The 22882-nt window shown below is 39.4% G+C and overlaps 1 protein-coding gene across 1 annotated transcript in view; it reads right to left on the bottom strand.

Annotated features, from left to right (window-relative positions):
* The window catches only part of SPIRE1 (spire type actin nucleation factor 1), a 133023-nt gene that overhangs the window by 26591 nt on the left and 83550 nt on the right, over window positions 1-22882 (bottom strand). The window contains exons 5-8 of the mRNA XM_065628014.1: window positions 14255-14338; window positions 13029-13193; window positions 5799-5885; window positions 5283-5412 (exon numbers count right to left, since the gene is read on the bottom strand). Coding sequence (XP_065484086.1) covers window positions 5283-5412; window positions 5799-5885; window positions 13029-13193; window positions 14255-14338 — 466 coding nt within the window. The remainder of the gene's footprint in view (window positions 1-5282; window positions 5413-5798; window positions 5886-13028; window positions 13194-14254; window positions 14339-22882) is intronic.

Raw genomic sequence — 22882 nt, 5'->3', positions numbered from 1 at the left:
GTTACGTGGGTTTAACCAGGTCATTTTGTGAGTAAATGAGCAGGCCTGGCACAGAGGAGGAGGGGGAATCATATACTTGGAGGGGAAGGAGCAGTGACACCCCCTCCTCGCCTCTTGACAGCGGGACAAGCTCTTTACTTGGCTCAGCCGGAACATGAAGCCGCGTTCACAGACAGGTCACTTGTGAACTTCGCTCCCATATTACAAAACTACTGTATTTTTTATATTATGGTAATCGAAAAACTTCTATATGGTCTTTCCAGTTCACAATACCCTAGGACTTTGGTCAGAAAATAAGCACATGAGGTTAAAGCTTGCACGGAGAAACAGAGGATGAAAACTCTGCAAAAGTCGCAGATGAGATGTTTCTATGCGCAATTGGAAGCGGGAAGGGTACAGCTGCTGTTGCTTCTTCACAAAATGAGAGCATGGATTTATTTGGAGACTGTTTTCCTTGGGAGTCACCTAGGGAAAATTAGGTAAGAGCTAGCATAAGAGCTCTCCTCAGCAGACAAACCTTCGAGGCTAATGTAGGATATTTTCAGCCTCAATGATGGAGTCTGTGGGCTTGAGCATCCCAGGAAGTTAGTGTACAATAAGTGAGGAATTGATTTATTTTCTGGCTAGTAGGCACAAACTCTCTCTGACATCGCTGTCTCTGAAGTAGAACATGTTCATACAGTTATCGCATGTCCTAACTAATGGCCCACCAAAAGGAAATTTGAAATTAAATAGTTCATAAAGGACCATCTATTGAATCTGCTGTATCAGGTATTACCAGCAAGCCTTAGCAACTTATTTTGCTAATCAGTAAAGAAAAAAGGTTTAGCCTCTTTAGAGTGAATGTCTTTGATTTCATGACTCACAAAGCATATACTGTAAAGACACTCAGTAGAACTGACAGTTCCTTTCTAGATTAGTATTCATAGGTGTATTTCATTAAATCCAGAAAGGCAGATGAGTTCAAAACTAGTTTTTGGACCCTTGTGAGAAATGAAGTTCTGCAAAAGATAGTCTAGTCAAAAAGCGAGTGTAAAGACACTAAGGTCAGATGAATAAATAAGTAAATCAGACTTAAATGTGACTTAGTATTCTGCAATCCTTTTTAGAGTTTGGAATATCTCTGGGCCGCCTTACTTTGGTTATTTATTTAAACAGAATTCTAGCATTCTATTTCAGGTGAAATGCAGTTGTTTCCTATACGTAGGCATTCTTTCGTGGCAAGGGAAATGTAGTTATTAGTAAGTAATTTATCTTAATTTTTATTTTCACTGACCATATCTTGGAAGAATCCCTTCAAGTTTCTTTTTAAAATGGGAATTCAACAAGCAGATGGAACAAAATTCACGATAAGCACAATAACCACGTCAGGTGTCGTTGCACCTTTTACCTGACAAGTCAAAACTGTAAGACATGCTAAGTGGCCGCATTGCTGTAAAAAAGAAACAAAAACAACAAAAAGAAAACAATTCAGCTATTAGAAAAGCAAAGGGATAACGAAAACAAAATATTAACTCCACTTGAGACATTCTGGATTCTGTTGCCTAAATCCAAAATGTGTCAGATGTACTTTTGCTTTACTGTAGTAAAGCTCAAAGTCTGAAAACCATAGTAGCACAAATGAGACTTGCAAACCAAGCAATTATAAATGTATTTGTATAGTTCTAGAATGAGATTTTTGGAATTCAACAAATCAAATATCAAAACAAGAAGCAAGTATCTTAAAAATTGAATATTTTCAATTAAAATGCCATGAAAGAGAGAAAGGGGAGAGGGAAAAGAGAGAGGGAGGAGAGAAAGAGCTGAAAAATTTTGAAAGTACAAAGCCACAGTTCACACAAGTTTCAGTGACCTGAAATAAATATATTTCTAATTTTTTAAAGCATAATCTCCAATGATTATAATTAAACTAATAAAGAGAGACACTCAAGCTAAGCTTGAGCAGTAGTTTCCTTGAAAAGGATGGGAAAAAAGGCCAAACACAGTGTGATCTGTGCTGATTCTTTTTCTTTTCAAAAATCTTAGGTGGACTTAGCCTTTAAAATGTAGCCGTAGTATTATCCTCATCTTTCTGGGCCTCTAACCATTTTATTCTTAGACAAGAAAGTGGTCAAATGTCCTTTATTTCTGGAAATATCTATGTATATTTCTAATTAAACTGTGTAATTCAGGGAGCAGACACTCAAAATGTTTCTCAACTGAAAACAAAAATGTCAATGCATTAATCCAAGTAAGCAGGCCAAGCCCAGTGACAAGAATGTACAAGAACACATCAAAACTGATATCAGCTTATCTGTCTTACTTGACAGGTGAAAAACACGCAAAGTGGTATGAAAGGGCCTGTCAGACTCACATACCACTGCATTAAAAGATTTTTTTAAAAAGGTTGTGCTGGGACAAGTTTTGCTCATGAGAAGAGATCCATGTCAGGGGTGTCAAATATAATTTTAGGACTGTATAAATGTAACTGCTCCTGAAATTACATTCGGCCCTTTGAAGGCAACTGCTAGGCTGATGTGGCCCCCAGTGAAAATGAGTTTGGCACCCCAATCTGCATGGTGAACAGAGTAGGTGGCTGACTCAGAGCCAAATTTGGGAGTCAGGGTATTTTTCCTGTAGTTCATTAACGAGACAACATCAGCCACAGATAACAAGGTACAGAAACTGCATCTAAATCCCTGTCCAAACGTAGCAGAAAGGCAAATATATTTAAAGCATAAGGGCATTTACAACCTAATGCTGAGTCCTAACTGAAGGTTGATAAAACATATATCTGAAAAAAATGTTTTCTCCCAGCTTCATTAACTCAACTTGCTGCAGTCACAAATCCATGCTTTTAATTAAAAGGACATGTACCTCAAGGCTGTGTTTGTCTCGATAGCTTACCCTGATGATTTCTTGAGGTCATTTGAAAGCTCACTCCAATTCCTCCAGTCAAACCTCTCCCCACTTTGTTAGAACACCTACCAAGAATTAAATTACCATTTCCAATGAAGTTTTAGACTGAGAACAGCCAGCCACAGGCTGGTTCTTTTCGGTGGCAGCTCAGGGCACACAGGATCTTGCCCGTGGGCATGTGCTGTGCAGAACAGAGGGACGAAGCCTGTGGCTGCTGGGAAAAACATGCCAAAGTTCCACCCGTGTCACAGAGGGGGAACTGAAGGAGTGCAGCTCTGCTCACCCCAATAGTCAAGTGTAGTTGTGTTCTGCTACCAACTGAGCAACAGGCAATAACTCTGGCACGTGTGCAACATGCCTTATACTCCCAAATATTTCACTGTAATGCTCTTTTTCCCCCCTTCTTTTTAATAGCAACAAATCATAGAATCATGGAATTGTTTTGGTTGGAAAAGACCTTTAAGACCATTGAGTCCAACTGTTAACATAACACTGTCAAGTCCACCACTAAACCATGTCCCTAAGAACCTCATCTATGCATCCAGATGGCACAAATGTCCCACATGGTGTTTCTACTTAGATTAATAATCCTTAAGCCTCATTATCTTACATGCTGTTACACTGAATTACATTCAGTGGTCATTTAAACTATATGGCAGATCTATTTGTACTGTACTGAATGTCACTAGCATTACTCTATTCCCAATTTTGCAGAAACACATTTTATTCTAAAAGGAACTTTGGTCATAACAATCATTTCAATGTGAGAAAGAAAAAAATCTCGTATTTCAACACGAGGAAAATGATCTTCAACGCCTTTGCTCTTTTTTCTTCTTCATGCCAGCAGCAAATAAACACTTGAGATGTAAAACGTGAATGCATCCCCTTCTAAACCTCCAGTAATATGGCATTTAATCTAAATGATTCCCTGGACTGAAGGGGAATAACCATAGTTAAAAAAAACCCTCAAAAATTCAATTCTTTAACAAAAAGTGAAGAATTGGTTGAAGAAAGGCATCCCTCATTGGAGGCCATGCCCTGAAATCAGCACATGAAGTCCTAACCAGCAATACTCCAAAATTTAACATTGTTTTTAGAAACTGTTTACTAAAGGGGTTTGACATCATTTATATCAGTTAGAAATTTTAAAGATCTGTTAGATCAGATTTGCTGCCCCTGAGACGACATGATAGTTCCCAGATGGAGAACATATAAAATACCAAAATTAAGTGTTTGAAAGAAAAGTAAGGAATCGTTCCAAGTTTTTACAAGCTTCTTACATTTGGAAAAACGTCTAGGCCTATTAGAAACCTTAATTGATACAGCAAGCACAAACTGAATGCAAAACAGAAATTGGAAGGCCCAAAGAAACAATATTCAAAACATCATGCTTTTAAAAATGCACCCAAGCATTCACCGAACTCTACCAAGCACTTCCAAAACAACACAACAAAGCAAGACTGATGAAATTGTTTTTCTCTGGAGACAATGGGTCATCACAATCCACTTGAATCTGGAGCAGTGCCTTTACGCACATGTGGCAAGCACAAATATTTTGCAAAAAGCAGTGACAAGGAGTACATACGTGGATTATTTCATGCTTTTCAGCCATAAGATGCCACTTTTGCTCTTCAAAAACCCAGCTGGGTCATTTTTTCTGACACAGATAAATACTGTGCGCTTAAAGAAATGTAAGTCACAAGGTAAGACGTTATTTGTCATGCTTTTGTCATCAGAGCCACTGAACTAATGCAAATTGCTGATTGTTGGAAAGCATAATATTTGTGAATTTCATAGCAGGTTCTTGATTATACGCTGCAGAAATTAAATGCTGTGCAGTGCAGGTCTGAACTATTTGGCCACGAAAATATATACAAACACATGTTCCATAACTGAGAAAATGAAGCAAAGATTTGGATTCAAAATTAAAGCAATAGATTCAGTAAACGAAATACGAGATTTTAAATTAAGATAAGGACATTGATGATGATAACAACGGGAAACAGAATAAAATTAATTAAAAACAGACACGTAAAGAATTCTTGCAGACATGTATGGAATATTGCACTGTGGAGAAGCAACACCAATTCCATTCTGAGCAAATCTGTCATGTGCAAGAAGCAATATAATGCCATTAAATTTATCTAATACTTACATTAAAAACTAGAAGGGAATCAAGCTGCATGATACAGTATCTTATCTTTGAATACAACTTAGCACAAAGATTGCACAGCCCTAGCAAAGCCTGTGGGTTCCTTCTTTTTCTGAAGGGAGGAGAATAATTTTATCTTCTGTGAAATCCGCACAGTTATCGCTAATATTGCTGCTGCTTATGTGGGCAGTTTTCTGTGGATGCTGCAGGTGAAAACCAGCAACGTGCTTACCCAGCCGGCTGCGCCTGATTTCATCAGGTGAGACTGGACGTAACTTCCTCTCTGCCTTGATTTCCTCCAGGATCCTTTCGTGAAGGCTGCGCGGCCGTGGTGGGGTTGGTTTCAGTTTTCTTGCTGACGCCTCGGGATATAAAGATAATCATGTCTACGTAAACCAGTCCTTCCTTGAAAGTAGATTCCACATTTTTTTTAGAAAAAAAAGTGGAATGTTGTGATGTGATTTTATATGCACTTAATTGTAAAACTCACAGCAATTGGAAAAAGGATTGTATTTTTCCCCAATTCATAACGATTTACCAGAGATAAAGGGCTGCTGGTAATTAGAGCTGCTAACTGGTAGTGCAAGATATTAGACGCTGTTCTTTTAAGATATGGCATTCTATATACAGAAGACAATATTTTTGAAATCCCATGTCAGAAAACATAATATTTAACATATTCCCTGGACACAAACATGCTTTAAAAAGCCACATTTTTGTTAGAAATGAAGCCCACTGGATTACATACAGGATTTAATGGAGGTCGCGATCGGATGAAATCCAGGATTATTTCATGGGCACTCTTTTTTAATCGAGGTGGAATGTCACCGTTGACCTGGAAAGGAGAAAGTGAAATATGTATTTCTGTGTTTTGCATTCATATTCATGCAGATGATGAGATCAATTGAAAACTCACAACAACCCTGACAGAGCTTGCAGTGTTCTGGCACCTGCACCCGATGTAAAACCCCACCAGTCCTGAGCGGAACAACGATCCATGTGCAGAGCACAGGCAGGCAAAAACACGGATGACAGCTTTTCAGCTTTGCGGATGGCTGCAGAATAACCACAACTGCAGCAGCTTCAATCAGCAATACTTAGGATTTTGAAATTATGATATTGCATGTCAAGGCTGCAGTTGTGTCTATGGGAGAATGCAGATGAAGACTGTATATTGCTTGGGGGAAAAGTTGCCAACACCATTTAAAAAACACTTATTTGAACCATGTCTCAGTGTCAATCATTACATAGTCTCTAAATCTCTGTTCTTAGCCCCTGAGAAAACAGAGATGCTCTTTAAGGCCCCGGTTTTCTTGAGCTCCTTACCATCTCCCAAGCACTGACCTGAAAGCAAAGCCAGATCTGGCACAATCACCAATGATTTGCTTGTAGCACTGGATGAAAAATACGTTCCCCTTGTTTTTTTGCCTTCATCTTGCTGCTCTGGCCATGAGGAGCTGCCCTTGTGTATAAATCCCGGAAAAAGGAGGAGGAAGCCCTGAGCGTGATTTCATAGCTACCTCTTCACCTGTGTTTTAAAGGTTACTCAAGCGCAAAACGAAGTTTGCTAATGCGTCCAGAAAGCGAATCACTAGAATGCCATGGCATGCCATTGGAAGTACAGGAAGCATGTTTCCTCACTGTAAAACATGTATTTCTGTAGAAGAAGGGCTGTGTGAGGGTTGTTTGCTTGTTTGCTTGGTTTTCTCCAGAGAGACAGACATGTTTTTCTCTGATTACCTCATTTAGACATGAGACCATATACAACACGTCACAGGAAAGAGGCAGCAATTCACTGTAGGCACAGGATATAAAAGAAGAAAATGGAAGTTCTCCTGCCATGTGGAGAATTTAGAGATTGGAAAATGGGAATAAGTGTACAGATTTGCTTAAAAAAATCCACCTGTCAGGTTCAGCCTTCATATGGCGCAGTGCCCAAGCGCACTGCCAGGGATGAGAGAGCATCCTATGCCAGGCGTCTTTCTGGTACCTTCTACCACTACACAGTAGCTGGCTATCAGCCCTGTGCTCCAATTTGACAGAAACACCCACAACACTGTATTTCTTAGACCAAAGTGTCCGAAATTTCAGCACTTTTGTTTTCTCTTTTTCCTTTTTAAGAGTCAGTTGGCTCATTTTATTTTGGGAGACTATTCACACAAGCTCTGTAGCCAGAAAATATATGTAAAGACACAGCTCTGGTTTGTCAAATCATGTGCGCTTTTGTTAACCAGAAGGAATGCTGCAGTCAGAAAAATAGTTTCAAATGCCCACAAAGTCACCTGAATGCGATCCCAAATTGAAATTCCCCAATGCCACGCAGCTGCCGTACAAGCTCTGCCCTGTTTCCAGGCCAAGGCAGCGTGACAGCCTCCCAGAGAAGATTCATCACGTCCACGACAAGGAAGCCGATGAGAGTCTCTCCTGGGGAACATTTAATTGCTTTCCTGGGAACTCTTTCTGGAGGTATCCTACCCCAGACATGGTCCAAATTCTACTCGTTCCCCCCACCCAGCTCCTTAGCTTCCTTAAAGTGAATTTCATACAGCTTGGCAAAGAATACCAAGCTGCTAAACTCTGCAACATGCATCACCTTCCTAAAAATAGCACAGAAAAATTAAAATTGAAGAGGTTTATGTTAAACAGTGATCTGACATTTTATCACGAGGAGAATATTATTTTAAGTGGTGTGATTGATTTCTCCTGTTTAAAGACTGAGCAATTTTTTGAGGCCAGCATGCTTTGTGGGATTGTTAATGAAATGAGGAGTCTCTCTTCCTCGAGTTACTGTTCATCAGATGTCAAAGCTGATAGCTGGAGTTGAGAATTATTACCATCAGAACAGCCATTTTGTAAACTGATAATCTCCATTCCAGCCTTGGGGAACAGCCCTCTGCATGACAATATGAAATAAATTATACATGGCTCTGAACCTTTCACCTCAGGGCACTCTACGCCCTGCCTTAGCGCCACCAGGGTATAATTACTATCAGTATTCCCATTTGATTGGAAAAGGAGGAATGTAAGGTTTTGCTTAAGTGATTTTCCACAGGATACGGAGGGAGCTGGTGGCGAAGCAAGTGGATGTTTCTCAGCCAAGAGCAGGAGCGCTGGTGGCAGAACCCACCTTCTTGTACTCAGCACCCAAACAAGATGCTGGTATGAAAGACACTGAAGGGGAAGCTTTTAAACTCTCTGTCCACGCTAGATCTATTTCTTTACTCAAACTAACTGTCTGTAATGAGCAATTTCATGTGCATCTTTTAATTAATTAAAATTAATGGCTTTTGATTAAAATCTAAATCAGAGATATATTGCACAGATGCAGCCATGATACATGCAGGAGGAAAAAAAACCTTAAAAACACCACACCCAACAAAATTATCTTTCTTTTCCTACATACCAGATTGGCCTCAACTGCAAAATAGTATTTAAATAAATACCTCAAAACACTGTAAAACTATCCTAAGTCTTCATGTGTATAAAACAACTTTTGTACAGAAGTATGCATTAAAATTGGCAGTGTAGGGCAAGCATAACCAAGGATTATAAAATTCAATCAGAAATTTAGACATCTAGACAGCTAAAGCACAGAAAAATTACCATGTAATCACCTACTCACTCACAACCTGCTACCATCACATTTTAATATATAAATATGGATTTGTAGTTTTAAAAATAACTGCAAATGGTTCTTCGTAACCTTTGGCTCAAGCCTGAGCTTTAAATATGGTGATCCCGAACAAGAAGTACATTGCACGTGACATTCACAAAAGATACACCACTTATCATTGACATTCAATTATATCAGCCATTTCTTTGTCTCACTGTAAAAGGTGACAGCATGAAGTAGGAGAGTGCTATCTCTAATTAAGAGGCACCAATAAACTGATATTGTTTTGTACTATGTAGAAATTTTCATTTAAAATGAAATTGTATGGACGCTGAAAGAGCCAGAGAGGACATGCTCCGTCATTTCCAGAACAGCTCATGACAAAGGTCTGCTGCAAATTAAAGCATTTTAAGTAGATACAGATTTGCCATCCTTCATTATGCAGACAGTATAATGCTTTTGTTAACATACTTGTTACACAGTGTGTATTTGACACCACACAGAAAGCTCAAGTGTCCAGGAATGAAGTGCTTTGGTACTTCACGTCGTAAGCCACCGTATTCGTGCTGCTGTTCCTGCACATCTGTTATAGATCCAAGTTTACAATCCCACATAATAACCACAGTACTTAGACAGAGTCAGTCCTTCTCAGAATACCCCTGAAGCATGACAGGAACCGCAAAGCTCACTGCTCTGCCTAGGAGGACTCCTAAACTTCTGCAGAAACATGTGATGAGGGCAGAAGATGAAAAAGGCAAGTTCCCCGCTACAAGCAGCTGGATACCCCTCAGCGACACTGAGTTGGAGCTGTGCATAAGAGCACGACAGACCCCACAATCCTCAGCTGGACAGACCGGGCAAAGTCTTTTCCTCACATTCTCTATGTCCAGCTTGAAACATCTGAAATCTCACTCATGAAAATCCTGTGCATGCACAGCTCTTATTGCAATTAACGTAAGTAATGTAAGATGCTAAATACTGTAAATAAATAAATAACTTTTTGTTAAAAATACCCAAACAACTATGCCACAGGATTCTCAGATTAGACATTCAATTTACTGGATATTTTTTATAATAATAGCTTCAACCTATATGCCTAAATTCACCTTTTGCAACATGTCCAAGGGAATACCACTGCATCACAGGCACTTGTGATGAATTTGAATACAACGAGCACCGTTACCTATGAAGAATTTAACTGCTACACAATGTAAAGCTGAGTTTGGATACTACACAAAAGGTACCTCATGGCCATGAATTGAATAAGTAACATAAGAGTTATCAGTTATCATTCAATAAGCGCTGCTCAAGAAATACAGTGAAGGGTGCACATCTTGGAGGGGGGAGGTGGGCAGGAAAGGGAGCTAATTGGCAACCATTGTGGAATTCGAAGCTGTAGCTTAACACGTATGCATAATAAAGAAAAATTAAGCCTGCAAGAGTAATTTAATTCTTAAATTTCCCCATTTCCAAGTGTTGACTCTACTAATGTTCACAATTTTTTACTATTTTGGGAGTGAGTGCTCCATAGAAGAAAAATGCTATTAAATCTCTCCAGGTAGACATGCAAAGATTACAAAATGCCAGGATTAAACTTATCTTGTTCCCACAACAACGACACAAACAAGGACTGTTGCATCAGAGGGATAGAGAAATGACAAATTTGAAATTCTTTTCATTTGTATTGAAATAGAAATGTCAACGTCACTGAAACTAATGAAACCAGTTATTTACAAAAAGCCCAGAATTTGGCATTTTACACCTTCAAAACATTTCGAATATTTGCACCGTGACCGAAGACGGGTAAGAACAGACAGCTCCAGTTATTGACATCTGTTAGCTAACACTTTTCATAGTCTGAAACACCAAAATAGTTCCTAAGTAATACACCTAATAGGAACATTTGTTCCTTTCCTAGTTTCTACTCAAAGTACCGAGCAGTCAGAGACAAATCAAGCTACCCTTTTAAACACAGCATTATATTAATAAAAAGAACAGTAAAGACTTCATGTTGCATCTCATTTGCTTAAAAAAATTTACTTAATATCTTGCTATTATTAGTAGCATATGCATTTTCACAAGCTAACAAGTCTTAAGATACTACCTATAAATTTAAAGCAAAAAATTGCTTTTAATAAAAATTTTGCCAAACATCTGTTTTGACTGATAGAAAGAAACATAATACATCTTTCCCAGGCTGCCTTAAAATTCAGATTTCAGATTCTTGTCCTTTTTTCCTCTTCCCAAGAGCCACAACAGTTTTCTCTGATGGGATTACATACAGAATCATAGAATCATCAAATCATTTCAGTTGGAAGAGACCCCCAGGATCATTGAGTCCAACCATAACCTAACTCTAGCACTAAACCATATAATCAGCTTTGACCCATGACAGTCGGCTAAAAGATGCTGTGATCTAACTAAACTTGTAATTTTGTGTGAATCCTTCAGGCTCCACACATTTCATGTCAATCTGCACTCATCGTTGTGCATGCTTTGCACATTCTTCAAGCAGACCCTGCGACAGAATCCAAGTTAGTGCATTTAAGGTTTCTAATAAGAAGTTATTTTTCTAACACAATGTCATTAGCAGTTGTCAGACTAAGCCAGCAATCGCATCACGGACAGCATTACAGGTACTGTACCTGCAGCTGACTGTAATCCCAATTCATGTCTATGTCCAGAGGTCACTTTGGACAATCTACCTAGTGGGCAAGATAGCAGGACAAAAATAGGTGCTTGCAGGGATTTTGTATACAGTGAGAGTCTGGATGAGCAGAGCAGCAGCTGTGCCCCCATGACCTACCATATAATGAAGAAAATCTCTTCTGAAGAGGCAGGAGCTTGCTCAGCAGAAGGTGAATTTGAGGCTAGTCTGACAAAAGCAAAATTAGATGACCCAGGGGATCCCATTCAAACAAAACTACTACCCTGACTGCACACAGTAAGCGAGGTCCTGAGGGGACTGTTCCTGCAGTGAGAAGCAGGAACACTTAGCGCAGTTCTCTGACTTGTTAGCAGAAAGAGATCACATCAAGACCTGGCTATGTATTTTACCCTATTGATTTAATATTTAAGCAACATCTGCTGCAGAAAATAAATACAATCTGATAGTCTAAATCCAGATCTTGATTAGGAAATACTTTCAGCTCATACATAAAAGGCATTTATATTTCTAACAGAACTCATTTATTTGCTCCCCATGTAGTTTTTCTAATTTTGTCTTCCTTTATTCTTTTTTCTAATGATCTCTGATAGAACAAACCACACGCTTTCTGTCTCCTCTCCACTCCCATCTCTGAATTTTTCTGGTGGAATCATGGCTTTCTCGCTAACAAAGGTTATGTGAGGTTTTGTTAGGAAAGCAAACACATTTGAACACTGCATATTCTAAGACAATGCTTCCACTGTAACTAACACCAGGCAAAGATAAGTAAGTGCAAGGTATAAATATTGACATTGACCAAATTTATGCCTCTGACAAAGGGGTTTAAAATGCCCTATGAGCGATAAGGGGCCCTTCAGATCAGTTGCTAGCTTATCAGGAAGAACACCTTAATGTTGAACACAATATAAACCAAAAGGAAAGAAAGAACAGGGAGATACCACTAAATATCGAATAGGTTCTGATAAAAAGAGTGCTCTAAGTCAACCTTACATGCACCTTTATGAGTATCTAGGAGGATGAGACCCATCAACACTCTCCAGCTTGCTTTGGCATAGTCTTGACTTGAAGGCAGCAACAGGACATGCTGAAAATAATTAAGCTCATCTTCTACAAACTGAAGATTTAAATTTTTTTACATGGAGTATTCCTTGAAAATTCATAACAGGTCACAGTAACATAAGTTTTCAAACACTGTAATATAGTTCATAGGTAATCTAAGTTTTCGATCACTGTAGGTTTTCCTTTCCCGTCACACAGTACCACTCATGTAACAACATGGTAGCACTTTATGTTCTGGAATTCCAAAAATTATGTTGTAACTCAAAATAAATGTTCTCCCCAGTAAGAAAAGCCTAAAATAATCTCTCAGTGGAAAGTGTGACAGGACTTCTGATGTGACTCTTAGCATTATCATAAAACCAACACAAGTCATTTGTTCAAGCATATGATATGTAGGTATTTCTTTCAGAATTTTAAATGTCTGTCATATGGAAAACAAAATACACAATATTTGTTGTTTTCACGTTTTTTCCCCTCAATGTACTATGTAAATTCAAGATGCCATATCAAAACCATAAACATTACTATCTACACGAAATCATAATTTCAAGGTTCTCAGAACAAAAAATAAGAAACGAAGACAAAAAAGGAAAAGAACATTTCAGATTTGACAAATTCTAGTGATTCTCTTGACTTACCATGACCTTCCTTAAGGTATAGCGTTTGGATCTAATATCATCCATCAGCATTTCATAGGGCGTGAGCTGATATTCTATTGGGAGCGGGTTGTACTGACGCTCTTGAACTTTCTTAAGTTTAACACCATTCCGTAAATCTCGCATCACTTGTACCCAAAAACGAGCCTGAAGAGAAAAGAGAGAAATTTTATTTGATACTTTACCCTTGAATACCACCTCAGATTAAACCAAAGTTGTTCATTCACCTTTCAGGACACCATCAAATAAGTACAGTTGTACTATTCTATTTTTAACACATCAAGCAAAACCCATTTTATTTAAGTCTATTTTTAACCCTCATGAACGTAAAAAAACTTTGTTGCAACTCAGCATGACTGCAGTCTCACCTCAAGTGATGGTTGTCTCCATGATAATACAGAAAAAGAATTTGAAATTCTCATATCATACCTCTATATTTCCATTTCAAGTATACTGCAAGCATGTCAGGAAAGTTTCCAGACTTACAGCTAATAGTATGGGAATTAAAAGAGTGATTGAATCCAAAACTTTTGGTACTGTAGGCCCAGAACTTTCTTGCAAAATTTCCCAGTAGTTGTTCTTCAAACAGAAATTTTGGAATGGACCCCAAGTCCTAAGATTTAGCAATATCCTCTCAGTACTGAACTTCCTTTCGCTCTGTCTGTAAGAGCACCACACACTAACGCCTCCCTCTCGTTTTTTGGGCAGCGAGAATGGCTGGAGAGGAGGAAGAACATGTGGTGGATAGAAGAATGGGAGACTGAAATCCAGTATTTTTAAGAACCTCATAACATTCCTCTATGAACTGGCAAGAATAGTAACTAGAAAATAAAACAAGCTACTTTCTGTTAAGACTTTCTCTGCAACATTTTTCTTTCACCCTTGGAGAAACTCAGCTGATGGCTCTGCCCTTTGAAAGGCAGTCAGCACGATACCTGTCTAAATGTCCAGTTCTTCTTAAATTGCAAAAGCTTCTCTATGAAAACAGTCTAAAGAAAAAAGATAATGCCTGGACATTGTTTCGTCTGTCTGAGAAGGAAGGTTGAGACTCCATTTGGTTCTAACTTGTCATGGCTTACTATTAATTCATACGTTACAAAAACAACAGACACTGATTTTAAAATAAAACTAAGAACCTTAGGTAAGCATTATAAAGAAATATAAACGACTAGTAATGATGCTGAATCACTATTCAATTGTTGTCTTACCCAGTCAGCATTTTTTAAGTCATCAAGATCTGTGCTGGATTCATCACTTGCCTCTTTGTCCATTTCTTGAATCTTCTTCAGATTCTGCCAATGAAGAGAAAATGAGCCAACAAATGAACGGTGGCATTGCTCTCAAGTAAAACTGAAGCTTAATTGTTGACACTGGTTGACTTATGTTGTTTAGGTATTCTACTGAATGTTTTATGACTGTAAAAGTAACTTGAAATACTATTTGAACATATTTCTCTTCATAGAAAAGTTTTCCTTAAATGCTGGAAAAAAAATCTGAAGTTTTGAGTACGAAAGTACTTCAGATAACAGCATACCAGATGAAAACTATTTATAGAAATTTTCATATTGCTAAAGTCGGGCTATGCACAGAAAAAAACCCCCAACTACCTAGCAGGTCCGTTAAGCTACAACACAGAAAATGTTAATGACTTAGTAAGGATCCCATTAATACCAAAATTATTGTTATTTGTTGAATTCAAGACAACTCATTTTCGTAGAGGAGAAATTCCCAGAAGGTTAGTTGTGAGGAGAAATAAACTTTGAGAAACCCTTTAAACTGAATAGTGACAGACTTGCATGTATATTGATATCAAGTAGTCTGTATAACATGGTTATTGATTCTGAAATCTGAGTAATAAAATCATGTAAGGAAGAGAAACCGATCTTTCAAAGGTAAAAACTGCTATTTATGAACAAGATCAGATCATGCAAATATAGAAAAGATTGTCTGAAAAGGGGCAAAAAAGCTTTCATACTAATAATAAAATGAATCACAGAATCACAGGATGTTAGGGATTGGAAGGGACCTCAAAAGATCATCTAGTCCAATCCGCCTGCCAGAGCAGGAACACCTAGGTGAGGTTACACAGGAGGCGTCCAGGTGGGTTTTGAATGTCTCCAGAGAAGAAGACTCCACAACCTCCCTGGGCAGCCTGTTCCAGTGTCTGTCACCCTCACTGAGAAGAAGTTTCTTCTCAAATTTAAATGGAATCTCTTGTGTTCCAGCTTGAACCCATTACCCCTTGTCTTACTGTTGGTCGTCACTGAGAAGAGCCTGGCTCCATCCTCGTGACACCCACCCTTTATATATTTATAAACATTAATGAGGTCATCCCTCAGTCTCCTCTTCTCCAAGCTAAAGAGACCCAGCTCCCTCAGCCTTTCCTCATAAGGGAGATGCTCCACTCCCTTCATCATCTTTGTGGCCCTGCGCTGGACTCTGTCCAGCAGTTCCCTGTCCTTCTTGAACTGAGGGGCCCAGAACTGGACACAATATTCCAGATGAGGTCTCACCAGGGTAGAGTAGAGGGGAAGGAGAACCTCTCTGGACCTACTAACCACCCCCCTTCTAATACACCCCAGGATGCCATTGGCCTTCTTGGCCACAAGGGCACAGTGCTGGCTCATGGTCATCCTGCTGTCCACCAGGACCCCCAGGTCCCTTTCCCCTACACTGCTCTCTAATAGGTCATTCCCCAACTTATACTGGAACCTGGGGTTGTTCCTGCCCAGATGTAAGACTCTACTTTTTCCCTTATTATATTTCATTAAATTTTTCCCTGCCCAAAAATTATTAAAAATTACAGTAGACCAAAGAATAGGCAAGTTTGCACATAGGGAAATGCAAGTAAAAGATTTAAAAGGCTGTGGCTTTCCAGAAGTGATCTCATACACATGAACAACTGTATATTCAAAATGCTATTTTTTGGTTTACCTCTGTATTGAAATGTTCTGGAATCAGCCATACAAACAAATTCTTAATACTACATTCCACTTGTACAGACAGCTTTCCAGGAAATCTCTAACAATGTTTAATTTGATCTGTTTTCTAAGTACTCACTAATGTATCAAAAATAGATAGTTAAATCCTCTGCTAACTACTCATTTATTTTATGAGACTAAAGCAACAGGTCAGAGGTCCAACAGTTGCATTTATCAAAAATCTTTTTCTCACTTTTGAGTACTCAAACTCTTTCTTTAACAGAACTGAACAATTGGTCTCAATTTAGTTTTTGAGCTTCCCAGAAAACTTAGAAATAAACTTATTATGTAAAAAATTATTTTCCTGGAAGTAGTTCCAAAACTGTCATCCTTTCAGTGGAAGAAGTGAAAGCCCTCACTGGAAGAGTGTTTAACTTGCACATTTATCAGAGTACAAGTATCTACCAAACCTGGTTACAGAGAGAGCACATGTGAGTCAGCCACCACAGAGGCTTTGGAAAGAGAGCAGATGGGTTATTTATTGTCTTATTTAAATAACATACTTGCTTTCATATCAAAGAAGAAATACTACCATTGCCCTACAAAAATAAAATATATAATTTACAGGAAGACTCTAAGAAGACCCATAAATCACCTACACTACAGAAGCAAATATTCCGTGGGACAATGCAGGAACATTTGGGCATGACTTGCAGCATCACCAGAGGATACCCAACTGGGAAAAAATGTCTTTACAGAAACTCGTATTGGTCTTGTTGCTGTAGTCAGTCTGACACTTACAGACAATCACTCTTTTCTAAGGAAAAAAAAAGGAAAATGGAAAGAACGAGTATCTTAAAGGCCTCACTTCTGTGTATTTTGTTGCCCAGTGTTATCTTCTTTTCTGTATCATACAGTTTCAGTAATTGTTTCAAATGTGGTATCTCTGAACTGTAAACTAGTTACTTTCTTGCAAACTGCTAACACTGATAAACTGCAAAATTTTAAAAAAAAATCATCATTCTCATACTTTCTCCTTTTCGTCTTTGTAAACAAAAAGCTAACCTCAGTAAATGAGCTCACAGCTGTCAGATTTGCTGTTCCTTTCCATATTGGAAGGTACACATTAATTTTTTAAAAAATAACATGTTCCAGCTGCTTAACCTTTGCTCCGACTGTTCAACAAGATTTGCCACAATTACACATCTCAGCAACCACGTTCCCTACCATACAGTTTACTGGGCTGGTTTCTGCCCAAAGGCTCATGCCTTTGATTGACATAAATATTCCATGAAGCTAAAAAGATTGCAACCTGTTTTTCTTAACAGTTGAAAATAAGAAGGGAACAAAAAACCCCCCTGAACAGCTGAAAGATCTTCCAAATAAGGCAACCATCCAATTAGTTTCTCTGGAACATAGCTAGAGGGGCAGTTTCTACCCGAGAAAGCCCAGGTGTAAGCAATGCTGGCTATGCTGGAGAGATGCAAAAGCAAAACTTGCCATCGAAGGGAAAAGTCTCTCAAAGTGCAGTTTTATGATCGAAAGGAGCTGATCCAAGCACCGGGCACTGCCAAAGCTGGGCTCCTGCTTCTCCCCATCCCAGCCAAGTGCTGCAGCTGCCTCGCTCACACCAGCACAGACCCGCACTTCGCAGAGATGGTTCATTCCCCTCCACGGCACCCAGCTCGGACCCCTAAATGCAGCTCACCATGCAATTAGTGGAGAACAGTAGGAAGAAAAGGATTTTCCATCATTATAGACGCCAGAAAGCTTTGTAGGACTGGGGAGAAAAAGAAATAGCAAGTTCTCTATCCTGCAGCCAGTGCTTAGGAAGGTTTCTTTTAACTCTTCTGCACCTGTCAGGTGCTGCTTAGGAAGGAATAAATTCACAGTGACAAACGATTATCTTTAAACTTCCAGCCTAAATGAAATATTATCATTTCCCTCCAGCATCCCCGGCCAGCATCAGTGGGTTTCGGTATCTGTTTCGATCATAAATTATGGAAACTGACACATCCACAATATGAGAGGCCATTTGTCAGAACTTAACTGGGATCCAAAACCTGAGTCACCCAAGCGGCTGTAGCCACTTGTACTTACACCCTTGGCACAATGGCTTAAGAAAAGCTATGACAGCGTAACAAATACATGGCCTAAATGGGTTTCCATTTCAAAAACCAGAAACATCTTAGAAGGGTTTTTCTAAATGATCCCAGAACCTCAGACCCATACCACAGACCTGATTCACCTATTACAGCCTGGGCGTTCATTCAGGAAATAAGGGCTGGATGTGTAGGAAGCGAGTGTTTCAACAGCTTTGGCTTTTTTAAAACCATTACAACATTTGGCCACTAAAAAAAAAATTTTAAAATAGCATTTTGTGACAAAAGCTAGTAATAAAAATACCAAATGTCTTCAAACGTCTTGCTGTGCTATTAAAAGCAGGCAGTTGATTTGCTGCTGCTGCGTGTCCCACATTTCAGACGCGCTCTCCTGGGCTCGCTGACAGATGGGAGTTTATGTAAGACACTTGTCAGCGCAGCGTCAAAGACTCGCTACCACAAAATGCTCTCTAAAATGCAACGTTTTAATGAAGATGGCATTCTCAGGAATCCAGATCCGGACTTTGTCTTTCACCAATTGCAGAATGCAGTCTACTGTAGTTCTCAGTTGATTTCCTTAATTAGGAATCATTTATTTCTTACGCTGCTACCTGCAAAACTAATAAAATATTCTCGCACCTCTAGGCACAGTTTTAAAAAATATGACCTGCACATAGGGGAAAACCTGCTTTTATATATTCAGCTATCCAAAATGGGTGTAAAGTCAAAGGACTTGGCCAGCAGCATTACTCAAGGTCTTTGAAAAGATCCAAACCGCTTGTAACTCAAACGTGGGAATAGGATCGGTTAAATCAGTCTGTGAAAACCTCATGAGTGTGTATCAAAGTTCTTCACAGAATAGTGGTATGGGTCAACACACTTTGCTCAGCTCTGGAAAGGGCAATATTTGAAGAGGCAAAAAAGCTCCAAACCAAGTGCATGTAACACTTACTGAGTGACAGTGCCTGCATCACTTAAGAAAAACAAACTAACAAACCACAAAGCCAAACCAGCAGCCTTTTTCCTTATTAAAGCACCTACATTGAGGGATCAAACAAATCACCATGGGGCTGCAAGCCTGATGGCAACACAGTTGCAAAAGTGGAGTCACTAAAAGCGTGGAAGTGTGGGCAGAAAAGTTTCTGAATCAATTCCTTTCTCCAGCTGTGCTTTCTGAAAATGCAAGCGGCAGGGTATTTAACAGCTTTTACAGTCACAAGACTATCCAGAGTAACTTAGCGAATGACCACCTTTCCAAAATAAGTTAGCCATTAACATTGTCTAGGTACCTATTAACTTCCTCTATTATCATATTTTGCACAAATAATACACCAGTATAGCCATGGAAAGCAACAGTTGACTTTTTTAATTAACTGTTTTCAAATTGAGTCTTTGCATGGAAAACTAGGAAAAAAAGAAAGGAACAATTTCATTTCTGCTCATGTACTTAATTAGAATTTGTATGTTTATATTTTCATACAGATCAGATTGAAATATATCCAGGCAGACTGAAAGAATTTTGTTTCTACATCAGAAAGGACAGAAATGAAAGGCGACGTGTTTTAAAAGAACAGTATGAAGATGACAGATTGGCAGCTTTATTTGTATTCTACCAAAAACTTAATTACGAAGCATACTGTGGATAACGAAATTATGGATGAGTTTTTGATGAACACGGACTTTCACTGCAAGCAAAGATTGCACTGCAATTATAAAAATATACAATGTCTCAATTAGTTTGGAAGGAATATTAATTTTGATGCTTTAGGGCATAAATCAATCTCTAAAAATTTTTGAGAGATGAGTCAAATCTACTGCAGCAGATGAAGACATATCTGCCTACTGGACACTTCTTGTATTTTATGCTGCCCTGCATCACATGGTGACTTTCAGCACCAGCTGAGCCAGTTGTGGAGTTTATCACCCACAGCACACTCACGAATGCTTGGCTCTGCTATGGGCTGGCATCACCATTTGTTGGTACCACTCACAGAGTGGTTGAGGTTTGTAGGCACCTCTGGAGGTCATCTGCTCAAGCTGGGCCACCCAGAGGCAGCTGCCCAGGGCCATTGTCAGGCAGCTTTTGAATAACTCCAAGGATGGAGATTCCACAACCTCCCTGGACAACCTGTGCCAGTGCTCAGTCACCCTTACAGTGAAAAAGTGTCTCCTGATGTTCAGAAGGAACCGTCTGTGTTTCAGGTGGTACCCATTGCCTCTGGTCCTGCCACTGAGGACCACTGGAAAGAGCCTGGATCTGTCCTCCTTGCACCCTCCCTTCAGGTATTTGTAGCTGTAGATGAGACCCCCAGAGCTTTATCTTCTCCAGGCTGAGCAGCCCCAGCTCTCTCAGCCTTTCCTCACAGGAGAGAAGTTCCAGTCCATCATCTTCGTGGCCCTTCATGGGACTCTCTAGTATGTCCATGTTTCTCTGGTACTGGGAAGCCCAGAATGGGACCCAGTGCTCCAGCTGTGGCCTCACCAGTGCTGAGCAGAGGAGAAGGATCACGTCCCTTGACCTGCAGGCAATATTTCTCCCAGCGCAGCCCAGGACATGGTGAGGATTTTTTGGTGACAAAGGCACATTGTGGGCTCACTCAGCCATGAAGTGCACATGGAGCACGAACTCCAGAAGACAAGACTGGGCAGCATGAGGGAGCTGCAGGAGGCCTAGGGCAGATGTCCCCTCAATAAAGCAGGTCCACTATGTGCACAGCAGGGCAGGTGGATCCCTGGTCCGATCCAGAGCAGAAATTTCTGCCCTCCTGTGCTTGCACAGTCTCTCCCTGTCTCTCTCAGTCACACTTATTGCCATTTCTGAGCAACGTGTATGACCTTTTCAGATACTCCACAGCAGAAGCATTTGCTTTAATCTCATGGACATCACTTCTTTGTGCCTACATTCCTGTCTATGGCTAGGTGCCAAAAAAGATGATCTCAGTGACTTTTGGATGATCCTGAAAAAGATGAATCTTTTCTTTTACATTAGGTCCATTTTCAGCAGATATTCAAACTACCTTCCCCCTGGCCACACACGCATGCATTTCCTCCACCTTGTTGACCATTTTTCCCCGCACACATTAAAAAAAAAGGGAGGGAGCCCCTTTTTTGTGGAATTTTCCTACTGCAATTTTAAGAGTTCAATGCCTGACATGAGAAACAAGTTGTACTCTATTTTTGTCACCAGTGATAAATGCTTAAACAGCAGGAAACACAGTTAGGAGGTCTTGGCCCATCAGAAGACCACTTCTGGATGGCAGCAGATGGTACCCAGGGTGGATCTGCAGCAAAGGCAACTTTCAGAGCCCGAGCAGCATACAGATGCTGCCAGCAAGCTGAAAAAATACTGCGGTAAACTTGCTAGAAAAACTTCAGCTTGCAAAAAGATGCAAAGTTAGATCAGATTTGTTAACTTAATTTCATGCCTACCTTTGGAGTCGCTGCTGCCATTCCACACAAATAGGTATTTTTACTACTGTTACTCTGTTTATTTTATTTTTTTTCCTATTGCAATAGTAGTATCACACCTTTCTCAACTCTGGCTTGAGTCCTGCCCTATGCATCCACTACATTAAACACTTAATTCTCTTTAAGAATAGAAGTACTGCCTTCCTGTCTGCAGGTCAGCTTTACTGCTGACCTTTCATACACAGGCAATCAGACTGGAAATAAAAGCCACATAGCATCGAGTATGTGACAAAGTGCCTAAAACGTTTTCTTTGACATCCATTGAGATGACCTGAACAGCTCACTCATTGCTTCATCATTTCTGATTAATGCACTCACCCAAACGCATGCCAATAAAACCCTTTCTGAAACTGCATTCCATTTGTTATATGACAGGGATGTTCACATGATAGACTGGAGAGCACATGATTACTCAGCATATATATTAGTAACAAAACATGTTACAACTCCATAGGCCTATCCCTCCTGATCTCTCCCTCATGAAACCCCGTAACTTTCAGAATCCTGACAAGTTTTTACAGTGCCAAATTGAAACCAGCATGACAGCAATATTTTTTCTGCCTCTTTCACAGTTTGTTTACCATCTAAACCTGTCCTGGGCTGTAGTATAAGACAGGTCAGATTTGGTCCACTCCTAGCAAGTGCATTTCTGCAGATAAAAATTCTCCCTCTTCCACCACAATGAAGTTGGCTGTTTAAGCGCTGAGTAAAAACTATGATCTTCATATACCTGGGAAACAGATACCCAGATGCCATCCAGTGGCCCTAGAAGGAATCCATGTGATTTCACAGTAATTTTATTCATAGGTAAGCTATTTTAAGTAATTTTAGAGGATTTTTTCCCCCCTTTTAGTGTTTTTAATTTCATTTTGATCTCTAATCCTCAACTGTGTCTAGGTGTGAGGGATTCTAAAGGAAGACCTCCACATAAAGCTGTCAGTTTTTGAAATAAACTAACAGTTTAAAATTCCCGGCATCTTTAGTGTCACAAACACAATATTACACAGTACAAGGTTTGTTAAAATTGGAGCTGATGTATAAAACTTTTTTTTTCCAGTTAACTGCCAACACAAACACCACAAGGTAATGACACCAAAATATCCTTACTGAAGTATTAAGTGTTTCTCTCCTTCATACCCAATACTCATCTGACAATAACAAAAGGAAAAGGAAAAGGAATTTATTGACTTAAATGTATTTAACTGTATTCCTCATGAATTAAGATCCTTCTATGTATTTGCAAGAGAGAAAAGCACATAAACACCACCACAGCTTTAACTGGCACAAACCCAGTGTGACCACATGATTCCTGCTTTCCTAAAGTATAAACTGCAGAGATAATTTT

This window comes from Caloenas nicobarica, chromosome 2 (genome assembly GCF_036013445.1).
Source record: "Caloenas nicobarica isolate bCalNic1 chromosome 2, bCalNic1.hap1, whole genome shotgun sequence".
In the NCBI taxonomy this organism is placed as follows: Eukaryota; Metazoa; Chordata; class Aves; order Columbiformes; family Columbidae; genus Caloenas; species Caloenas nicobarica.
Note: the sequence above shows the minus strand (reverse complement) of the source record. Positions and strands in the feature narration are given on the sequence as shown.